At 42.3% G+C, this 11,226-nt stretch overlaps 2 protein-coding genes across 2 annotated transcripts in view; one reads left to right on the top strand and one right to left on the bottom strand.

Moving 5' to 3' along the window:
* Positions 1-6,628, bottom strand: part of klf8 (Kruppel like factor 8) — a 73,518-nt gene extending 66,890 nt beyond the window's left edge. The window contains exon 1 of the mRNA XM_074672027.1: positions 6,147-6,628. Within this exon, the coding sequence (XP_074528128.1) occupies positions 6,147-6,173 (27 nt within the window). The 5' untranslated portion in view covers positions 6,174-6,628. The remainder of the gene's footprint in view (positions 1-6,146) is intronic.
* Positions 6,629-7,234: 606 nt separating this feature from the next.
* On the top strand, positions 7,235-11,164 carry rbm41 (RNA binding motif protein 41). Its single transcript, XM_074671994.1, has 7 exons — positions 7,235-7,329; positions 8,000-8,116; positions 8,493-8,694; positions 9,362-9,566; positions 9,788-10,242; positions 10,589-10,736; positions 10,834-11,164. Exons 1-7 carry the CDS (start codon positions 7,322-7,324, stop codon positions 10,971-10,973), a joined length of 1,275 nt encoding a protein of 424 aa, XP_074528095.1. The 5' UTR covers positions 7,235-7,321; the 3' UTR covers positions 10,974-11,164.
* The last annotated feature ends 62 nt before the right edge of the window (positions 11,165-11,226 follow it).

Here is an 11,226-nt window from a genome sequence, read left to right on the forward strand (position 1 = left end):
GTCATGTGAGAGCGAGGCATGTAGCGGAGAGTGTGATGATGTCCACAGATCTACAGTCAATGGTAAGCTTTGTCACCCCAGAAGTAAGTTTGATGATGGACATGCAAAGCATAACAGCCCTCTCCATCTTCGTCAAAGTGAAATGTTGGGCAGCGGCCTGTGGGTAGGGGGGTTCAAATAGTTCCAAGCAAAAAAAAATATCAAACGGCCCTTCTGCTTGAAATGCCCACCCCTAGTCTAAATATTATTAATCATACAGTCAATGATGCCCAAGTGTATGAGAGTTATGAATTTTGTGCATATATTTAGAGCTGGACGAACAGCTTCATCAGATCAATGCAAATGGAAGAAGGTGAAAACATGACTGACTGCAGGTATCCTGATTTCTAAGTCTTTTCAAGTTGATCCTGCAGGTTTTTCCACTGGCAAATTTACTCATATGGCTGTTCCAAGGCTGCTGTAAAGAAATAAATTTATAAATTTATACACTTTGTCCTAAATTTAGACCAAAGTTCCTGTGGTTTAAAAGCATCTTGAGAGAACATTTTGTTGTGTTATCTTGTTACAAAGGGGGTCTAATCATTTTGACCAAAATGGTACAAGCCTCTGCCTGACAAACTATCAACATCTTCAACTCTCTTTTCATCCACCTCCCTCCCCTTGTCCCTGACCCCGCCTTTACCGCCGGTGATCAAGGATCGGCAGCTTATTGTGCTGCAGCACATGCTGTAAATTACTTCGAATAAGAGCCTCACATAAAAAATAAAATGGAAAAGTGCAGTGAGCCGGCTAGCTGCGACTCCTCCTCACCACCTGGAAAGCACTTACAGTACACTCAGGAGAGAGCCCTGAGCTCAGGCACTGAGGCGTGGGACTCCTGATCAGGTCACAAGTGTCTTTAAATTACCAATGCAGCCCTGGGTGCTTCAAGATCAAGACCAATAACGCTTTTTTTCACATCTAGCGCATGCAGACTTCTTCCCAATCATGTCCCCCTGTTTCTACCTGTGATTGCTTCACTTCAAAAACTGTGAAGCAGGGACTCCTTTAACTTCTCTTTGCACACCACTGATGGTTTGCACATGTTGATGGTGCAGAATTCACTGCTAATACATGGCTGGAATTTGGCAGAGAAGCTTACGACACATTGCAAACCATCACCGCAAAATTTGACAATGAATCACTGTGGACTGCTTTCATTCAGAAGACAAAAAAGTACATGTGTGTGGGAGGAATGAGCAACAAAAGCAGCACTGGAATCAATTTTTCAAGCTAAGAAAAGCGGCAGCTGCATGCTGGGAAGCTCAGCACGGTTTATATTTGACCACAGAAATCAACTCACATATTACAAGCCTATAAATGTGGCACAAAAAGTAAAGAAATTTGTGTTTGGTCAATTATTTCTTCACTTATTTGGTGCTGTGCTGTCCCTGCTACGCTACAGAGAAAAAGTCATTACACACAGATAAAAGTAGAGTTGCAGGAGAATGATCTTTACTCTAAGTCAAGCACAAAGAAAACACTTCTTCTGAGGCTCTATTTTTAATCTCTAGCTTATACATAAAAGTTATACAGACACAATAAAAGTACTGTGTTTCACTTTTACAACAGTCCTGAAATGCACCTGATGAGACAGTCTCGCTGAATTTGTCTCACAGATCATTTTGACGAATTAGACACGCATTAGTTTAAATGTAACAGATTTTGAATATTCAGCAGTTCACCACTAACATTTTGTCATTAAACAAAACAAAAGCTACATCCATCAGAGTTTTTAATCATCTGGATATGGATTGTTGATGAACATTTCTTGTTGCAGCACTTTTGGAGTGATGGCCAAAATACACCTGAGGCATCTCAAGTTCATCTCTGCTCTGTGACAGCATCGGATCAGAAAGGATTCTTTTCAAGCCAGTGAGTTAACTTACACTGGCTCTGCTGCGTCCCAGCTCCAGCAGGTCCAACCCTTCAGATCAGATACACAAGGCTCCTGTTTTTTGCTGGATGCCGGAGGAGTGGGCTTATCACAAACTTACACAACAAACTTCAACTCTGATCAGCAGAGGGCATTTCTATTTCCATCAAGCACCAGTCTAAGAAGTGGTACCAGCACCAGGCCAGAACTCATGATTTGTCCTTTCATGTTTCTTGAAGAGACAGCAGTTAATTTTACTGTAAAAAAAAATATTCCAGAATGCTAACTCATAGAGCGCTTTGATGTGTCTTAAGTCAGCATTTTCAATACGATGAACACAAACAATCAAACCTCCTTAGTTGATTCAAACAAAACAGCCTGGATCTAAAGTTTCATTCACAAAAAAATCCCAGACACAAGAAGACCACAACTCGTCAGATTTCAAATTATCAACCCCAAACAAGAGCCAATGACCAAATAAGTTGTTTGGCAATGGCAGAGAAGATTTGGCAAAATTTTTATGGGCACAACCTACAAACTTAGCTCTGCTGCTCATCCAAATGCAGGTTACCTACAAATATGGCTCAGTTTAAAAGAGGAATTAACTGACTTGGCATTTATATGACATTTACAAAAAAGAAGCATTGATACAACAAAGAAGTCTCCTTTACATAATTTTCTATTTTTTTGTGCTCAGTTTCAAAAAGTGAGACTGTTAAAACCCCTCACAGGGCATTGAGCTGAAAGAAGTGCTGTTAAAATTGAAAGTTAAGGCTGTTTTAGCACACTGACAGCTCAAAGTGAAAGAGAGGAAAAGAGAGCACATATACATCCACTATCTCTGTAGTTTAATCAAACTTTGTTCAGCAGAGTTAATCATTACACACAGTGGAGCATCAGCTCTCTCTCTGTCTTATACACACACACACACACACACACACACACACACACACACACACACACACACACACACACACACACACACACACACACACACACACACACACACACACACACACACACCATCTCTCTCACACACAGGCAGACTTTGTATTCAAGGGCCCTTTGCTGCTGATGCCCTGCCCAGGAATGTACAGCTGACCCTGCTCTCACGTCCACAGCCCAGCTGATCCTCAACTCACACACACACACACACACACACACACACACACACACACACACACACACACACACACACACACACACACACACACACACACACACACACACACACACACACACACACACACACTGAGTACAGAGCATGCTCAGTGGTGCCCCTATGCTACAGCAGGAGTGCTCCGTTAACTACACTTCCAATAATGCACAGCCGTAACTGTGACGGGGAGGAAATTGATTTCCGCTTTCACAGAGTCAAAAAACAGTGATCTGGGTCAAAGTTGAATAGAGAGAGACAGATAGTGAGAAGGAGAGATAAACACAAAAACAACTTCATTATACCAGAGAGCAGGCTGCATCTTGAAGAAGTGTTCAGAATTAAAGTGCATTTTTAGAAACAGTTGTACAGACTAACTTTTTTCTCCTGACATTTTTGTACTGAATGAAGGAAAGGATTAAAGATTTTAAACAACTTTTCAGTGATGGCCCAACTTGAGCTCTAATTTTAAGCTCAACTTGTGAGCATGATTGCCTTAGAAGCATAGAAATAATATCATGGGCAGATAACAAAGACTCCAAACAAAGCAGGCCTTTAACTGACACTTTCAGATTTTGAGACACCTTGAACTGCAGGGTTACTTAAAGTTGAGTTTTCTGTGACTAAATCAGGATTTCTCATTTTATTTCTTAATGTTGATGTGGAATAAATGACTGAACTGTGTTTCAAATTTCTGCAGATGTAGTATTGCCAATTGCATGGCTGCACATTCCTAGAGATTTACTGTATTCGGCAAATAAAGTGCGTGTGACTCAGATGCTGATGCTCATGTGCATAGACGAGGTTGCTGACGTGCTGCATACGTCACAACTGCTCCTGATGCAACTGATAGATTCATGCAAATTATAACCACACACAGGGGTCACAATTTATAACAGGCAGTGTTGTCCTTTACAAACATGTACAAGTCAAACACAGTCAAGTTCCTAACATCACTGATTCACCTCCACGCAGAGGCAAGCCTGCTTGCGGAAAACTCAGAGAAAAATAAATACCTGTGAAGGCAGGAAGTTCTTATTGTCAGAGTCTCTATTCCATCATCAGGTGTTTTCAACCAGAAGGTTCAGGAACGTCGTAGTCCCTGGCCTGTTGTTTGTATATTATGTAATTCAGGCCAGTGATGTAAAAAAAATAAAAGTGATTGCAATGCACCACCAGACCAGAAGAGGGCCATAAGACAAAAACAAGATGTCTAAAGCACAAGGATGGCAGAGATAAAGCCATGATCCAGCTTAAATAGTGACCCTGTTAACTGAGGGATTTCAGTGGGATGCATCCTTCTCAAACAGTTTCAGATCACCATTAAATACATATCTGATGAGGAGATTATGACATGTAAAACAAAACTAAGATACATTCCTGAGAACTTCTTTGTTTTAACAGCTTTTTTGAACTGGATCTCTACTGTTCAGCTGAAGGTCTCCAGTTTACAGTGTCACTCTTTAAACTGTAACACCAGGAGCTGACAGAGACACATTCACACTATCAGGCTCCAAAAAAAAACTTTGTTTAGGAGTTACTACACAAGTTGATCACAGCTGTATTTCATATTATTGTGGACGAAAGTGTAAATAAAAACACTGCAGCTGCTCCACAAACCAGAAATGTTCAGCTTGCAGGCCCCCACCCACTAAAGCAAATTCAGAATATGTCTAATTAGCAGAAAACTTTGGCCTCAAATATGGAGCCTTTGTTGAATTGCTCATAACTGCAGTTCCATGAGTGTCCACTAGAGGCTGGCTGCACAAACACTAAAAAACTAATACACCCATTCAAAAAAGCTGATTTTTACAGCAGAAAGGAATATGTTAAGTCTGTTTCAACAGCTCATTTCTCTATCAGCACACTCTTTAAAGGGGAAGGATTCTGTATAAAACTCATCATTACACTTGGGAGTTTTGCCGATATAAGGGCATGGCTGAATTGACTGACAGCTGGGCACCCTGTAGCAGTCTATATTTTATACAGTTAAAGAGCATATGAGGGAATTGTGAAATTTGTTGGACCAACAGTGTTTTCAGGCAAATGAAAAGGTGAAAACTATATGATTGCAGTGATTTCTAAGCCTTTTGTGTTCTTTTTTTCTGTTTTTTTTTCCACTTGAAAAGTTACTCATAGAGCTGCAGAAATTGAAGAAGTCGTAAAAAATGATGAGCCAAGCTACAAGTGCTGCAGACAGAGCACACAGCTGGCCGAACAACACGATGACATCATTCTAAACCAGCCTGAGCTGTGTGTTTTGGTGTTGGTGTAGTTCTCAACAGTATTTGGCTAAATGTTTAAATGAATACACGTCAATAGCTTCTCAGGGAAGCCATGCAAATTTACAGGTCAAAGGTTCACTTGGAAGTTGTTCACTTAACAGCAACATGTCTCCATCATCTTTCATGCAAACAACCAAACACATCCAGTTCTGCAGCAGAAGAGGACACTTGCTTCTCTTTCAGCATCTAAAGCCAGATTTCATTTACTTTGAATATCCTGCCAGCCCAAGTGACACAGAAAACACACACTGATGAGGCAATACTCATTTAAAGGGACACGTCTTCAGCAGAGTCTGTGCAGGGTGTATCTGGAGGCAGTGCACCTGGCTGCTTCCCAGGGCTCTGTTTGTGTTTCAGGAGAGGCTGCTGGCCCTTTAAAAGCTAAGATGGTGTCCTACAAGCTGCAGTTTCTGCCTTCCGTTTCCTTCCTGCCTCTCAGAGATCACAGAGCATTTAAAATTGGACCTGAGCTAACCTCGCACAGAGAGAGAAAGCCTGAGAGAGAGGAGACGGAGGGGGTTCTGCATGAAACATGGACAAGACAGTGCCTTCAGCAAGATATTCTTGCAATGCAATAAGGTCGTTGTTACAAAACTGCTCCAGTAATTGCAAAATAAACTGCCTGCCTGCAAGGATACACTTGCAATTGGCTGTTGTGGACGTTCAGTCTCATTGACAGTCATATTTGGCGCATGACAGTGTCAGCTCTGCTTGTGTACAGGCAGATTATCCTCACGCATAGATGTTTCTCTTTCCATTGACCTGGGCAAAGTCAATAAGGTGCACTTACTTTCTTGTTACGGGTCTCCGTGTGCATCTCGGTTGTCGGAGCGGTGCAGCGACGGAGGGGTGGAGCAGCAGGAGGGGGTCGGTCGGGGCTTTGGGTGTAGCTCTATCTGAATAAGAACTGTTATGAAGAGAGGAGGGTTTAGGGGGGCTAGTTTGCCACCTTTACAGTAAAATTTCGGGATATAGATTCACGATCCCTGTCTCTTCCAGTGTTTCTTTTCAGTTCATATCCGCAGCGTCGAAGGCTCCCTTTGCTCCCCCCAAAAACAGCCAGTCTCTCTGAGTCTCTCCCTCTCTCTGACGGCGTGTTGTTGCCGTGTATTCAAGGGCTGGGCTCTCTCTCTCTGCCTTTTCCTCCTCCGCCTCTCCCTGCTTGTGACCCCACCCTGCGTCCCCACCCCTCATCTCTCTGTCAGTCAGGAGCTGCGCAGCCCTGCAGCCCTGCAGAGGAGCCGAGCTGCCGGCGACCCAGCACCGGCTGCAGGCGGAAAGAGAGGAGCTGCTGCTGCACAACGCGCTCTAATGCATGGGAACTTTGAAATGCATGCAGCCAGCACGGCTCTGCTCTCATCAGTGCACCCCATCTATTATTGCAGAGCTGCAGCAGAGATGGTGAAGAGAAGCACCCATGTCACCTTACTGACGTCAGCCAACAGGCTAATTGAGGACACTCCATCTGGGTGGGGAGGGTGGGAGCGGTTTACAGTATATATTCAGTAAGGCTTTGCAGCATTACGTTTGATAAAACTGCGCACACGGATGAATGAAAGTCAGTAAGGTCTGATGAAAGACGTGGGGTTAAAAACCACACCTTCCCTAATGAAGCTGGGTGTGTCTAATAGCCTTTTTCTTTACAAGATATTTCACAACAGGAAAAATGCATGTTAGGTCTGGTTTAGAGTTCCATTACATCAATTCATTCCCAAGTATTTAAATACGTGGGACAAATGTTGTAACCACATGTGCTTTTGTGTAAAATAAGCTGCGAGTTCTGCTCTAATTTCAGTAAAAATGTGTCTTTTTTTAAACTCATAAAATGATCTGTGACATTATTTTCTTCAAAACTATTTTCCCTACAACATAAATCAGAGATTTTAGTTCATTTTTGTTAACTTGGCGATTTGACTGCATTTCCCATGATTCCAGATAGCGGAAGTGGAAGCTCAGGGCGGAAACATGCGAAGGTAAATAATAGAGCATTAACTTTTTCAGATTATGGCTCTTTGAGCCAACGTATTTCTTCAAATCCCGAAATAATGACAATGAAAACATGAAGTAAGAGTTTTTAATTTGATTGTTGCTTCCGTAACGTCGTGCAGTCGCTCTTACAGCGTTGTTGTCATGGAGATCGCAACAGCCAGCTGAGCTAAGGCTTGTTTTGGTATCAACTTTTCAACGATATGGATCCAATTCATTCCAAAGGCTTCATTTAAACAATGTTTTTTTTATTAATGTCTCAAACTCACACACGGACTTTCACTGTGTGATCAAGTCGCCGTCGTTAACCAATTTCTGTCTCTGCTTTTGATTCATCGTTAAACGAATAGTAGCTCTTCAGTACATACACAGAAAAAACAGTCAGCCTTTGTGTTTATTTATCCCTGTATCGTCCTTATAATTTTCAGTTTAAGTTCCAGTTCATCACAATTTAAAGCCAGTATCGTTATTTTTATTTCATTTATTTATTTTATAAGTAGTAAAGACATTATCTACAGCTCTACAGACAAAAGTTATGCATTAACAAACTGCACACTGATATGCTACAACTTCAACGCGGTTTGGATCCATGTGCCATACAGTTACATAAGCATCCATTGAGATTACACCCTCATGTCTCCATGCTGGGATTTACAGAGTGAGCCGGCGGTCCTGTGAGGATGGCCCACTGCTGGAAGAGCAAGAGACAGAGGGCCAGCGGCAGCTCCACAGCCTCCTGCTGCAGCAGCTCCACACTGATGTGGACATTGACAGGTCAGAAACAGCAGATTACTTTTAAAGTATTAACATTCTGGTTCCCTTCCCAAAGTTATTATTAAAATAAATCCAAACTCATGACAACAAGAAAGTCTGTCTACCAAAGGGAAAAATGATGATGTTAATTAGCTGGTCAGACAGTTCTCTGATGATTGAATATGGAGCTAATAAAACCTGCCTCAGTTTTCCTGTGTTGCCCAGCTGCATGTCTGCCTCCAGAGCGTCCAGCAGAGCAGCCTGGTGAAGGTTTTAGTCAGACCCCTCAGGGCTACACAGACCGACTCAGTATCAGTAAAATTAGATTCAAACATAAGGAACCCACAGCTGGTCTCATTTTCATACACCTCATTTTAAAATGAATCCTTTCCTCCAGGTGTGTCGCAAAGAAGCAATGCTTCGCCCCATCAGCTCTCTATCGTCCTTTTGGGGAACAGGCAGCCGGAGTGAGGACACTCTCCCAGTTTCAGACCCTGCAGGATGGTGAGACGGAGTTGGCCAGCTTACGAGAGCTGGGTCTGACTGAGGCTGAGATCCAGCTGTGGCAGAGCCGAGATGCACCAGAGGGAGAAGAGAAGGTAAGATATGACACAGAAGAGTTGCAGGTATGAAACTTTGACTGTAGAAGCAGAAATGATGAATACATCAGTCTGATTTCTTTGGAAGTTTTCCTTTGCATGCTGACACAAGATTACACCATATTTTTAAGTTTAGATTTTCTTATCTGAGATTCAAACAGCTTTGAACAACGACAGATTTTGCACAAGAGTGACAGTTTCTTGCAAATTAAATTCAGATTGAAAATGAATATTTTACTTGATGATTAATTTTAAAGGAGCAAAATATATTGTGAACACGGGTTCATTTAACACAATGAGACCTCACAAAAAAGATGAACAAAGCTTACTTCAAAGATGACAAGAGAATTGATGAGTATGCGGGTTGCGGCCATTAAAAATATGATCAAATTCTCTCTGTGAATGCTGAACAGCTTTCTCTGCTATTGACTCTTGTTTGACCTTCTGGTTCCCCTTGGCCCCTGCTACCATCATCACAGACAATCATCCAATCTACCAATCCACCAAACAAGATTGGGGTGGCAGAACAAGCTGTTAGGCATTAGCAGAGAAGATTTGGCACATTTTTCCTGGGTGCAACCCACAAACTAAGCTTAATTCAGTTTTTTGAATGAATAGATGAATGTTTTATATAAACCTAATCCTTGTCTCTCCTGTACCCATACAGTCTCATGGTGTGTGTGCAGCTCCAGGTGTGAAGCAGCAGCGCCTGCAGGTGATCAGAGACAAAATTGAGGCACGGGCCGAGCTCCTGTCCCGCCCACAGCGCTTCGCCTCCAGCCGACCGCTGTCACGACGGGAGATGGAGATCGAACAGGCGCTGTTCCAGGGAAATGGTCGCCTGGGTTTTCTCACAGCACTTTACCACAGAGGTATGATACCAAGTAGAGACACATCTGCTGAGGAATACGATAAGTGGAGGCGATCTCAGGTTTAAAGAGAGGTTTTAAACTTTTTAAGTTTTATTTAAAAAGTCTTAAATGAGATCATACATAAGCTGTTGTCTTGATTTTTATAGTGTTAATGAGATTTTCCAAAGGAATGTTTAAATATTGTCATGAGTTTTATGTTATTTTTTTATTGTCCTTTATAGATGCAGATAACCATGATGGCCAGCAGGGGGAGTCCTCCTCCGATCCATTAGACTTTCTCTACAGAGATGTCCTCAGCAAGCAGAAAGAAGAATCCTCACAGGGGGACTCTCAGAAAGAAACAACATCTACGCACAGAACTGACTCCGACCAATCACAGCACTCAGAACATGATGATAGCCAATCAAAAGAAGATCCTAAGCCACAAGTGGAAAGAAGGAGCTTCTCAGAGCAGCAGCTCACTCAGGACAGACCAGCTGCACCAACACAGATTGATATAAAACAGCCAATCGGCAGCCTGTGTGGAACGAGGGCGTGGACGTCAGGAGGGGCAATCACTGTCAGAGGAGAGATAGAGACAATATCTGATGGAGAAATCCTGAACAACAGAGAGTCTGAGGAAGAGATCCGGAGCATCCCAAGGTTCAGAAACTACCTGCCGGGGAATCCCTCCAAGGTACTTACAACTAGATATCCGAGGCAGACATACTGATTTAAAACAAAAATAAAGCAGAGATTTAAGTGCTGTTTTAACTTGGTGAAGAAATCATTCAACAAATGCTCTGTGATGCATCTCGGTTAATTTAAATCTTTCAAAAAACACACAACCGGATTAAAGTTATGAAATAGTGCAGAAAAATGGTACAGAATGTAGGGTAAGAAAAATTTTGACTAAAAATGTTGTTTGCAGGTAAAAATGAACTCAAAATCCTGATCCTGCCATAAAATTATTTTCCATATATCGCCCAGTAATGGAGAACATTCTCTTTGGAGACTAGCTGAGTGAACACTTATTGTTTCAGGTGCTGTGTGTGAAGAACCTGAGTCCACAGGCGTCAGTGTCACAGCTGGTGGCGCTGTTCTCCAGGTTTGAGCAGGAGAACAGGCCTTCAGTGGTTTACCGCCTGCTGACAGGAAGGATGAAGGGTCAGGCCTTCATCACGCTGCCAGGTCAGAGTCCAGTATTTCCTTTAATGAAGCCAAAGCCATGTCTGTTTTCCATCAAAGATTTGATCTTGTTTGGGGTTTGCTTGCTTTCTTCTGGCAGATGCTGAAACGGCGCAGAGAGCCTTAGAGCTGGTCCATGGATACCGGCTGCTAGGGAAACCTTTGGTGGTTGAGTTTGGCCGAGAGCGACAGGAAGAGGGGAAACAGAAAGAGCCGGACATGGAGGAGGGGAATAAATAAGACTTTAGAAGTGTTTACTATAAATTCCAATGAACCATAAATAACAGATGAGATTAATTAATCAAGAAGGGGACAGTTTTTGACAGTTTAACTTCAATAAATGTCTATTTTTTTGAGAGAACCGATTTCTCTTCTCTTTGATGAAACTCAAGGTGATTAGGAGATTTTCAAAAAAAGAGTAAAATGAGGAGTAAATGCTAAAAGTGCAAAAAGAAATAAATTTAAAATAAACAGAACGATGAGCAGTTTCAAC

The sequence above is a fragment of the Halichoeres trimaculatus genome, unplaced genomic scaffold (assembly GCF_033239565.1).
Source record: "Halichoeres trimaculatus isolate MK-OKI-2021-1 unplaced genomic scaffold, fHalTri1.1 fHalTri1_scaffold_6, whole genome shotgun sequence".
Classification (NCBI taxonomy): Eukaryota; Metazoa; Chordata; class Actinopteri; order Labriformes; family Labridae; genus Halichoeres; species Halichoeres trimaculatus.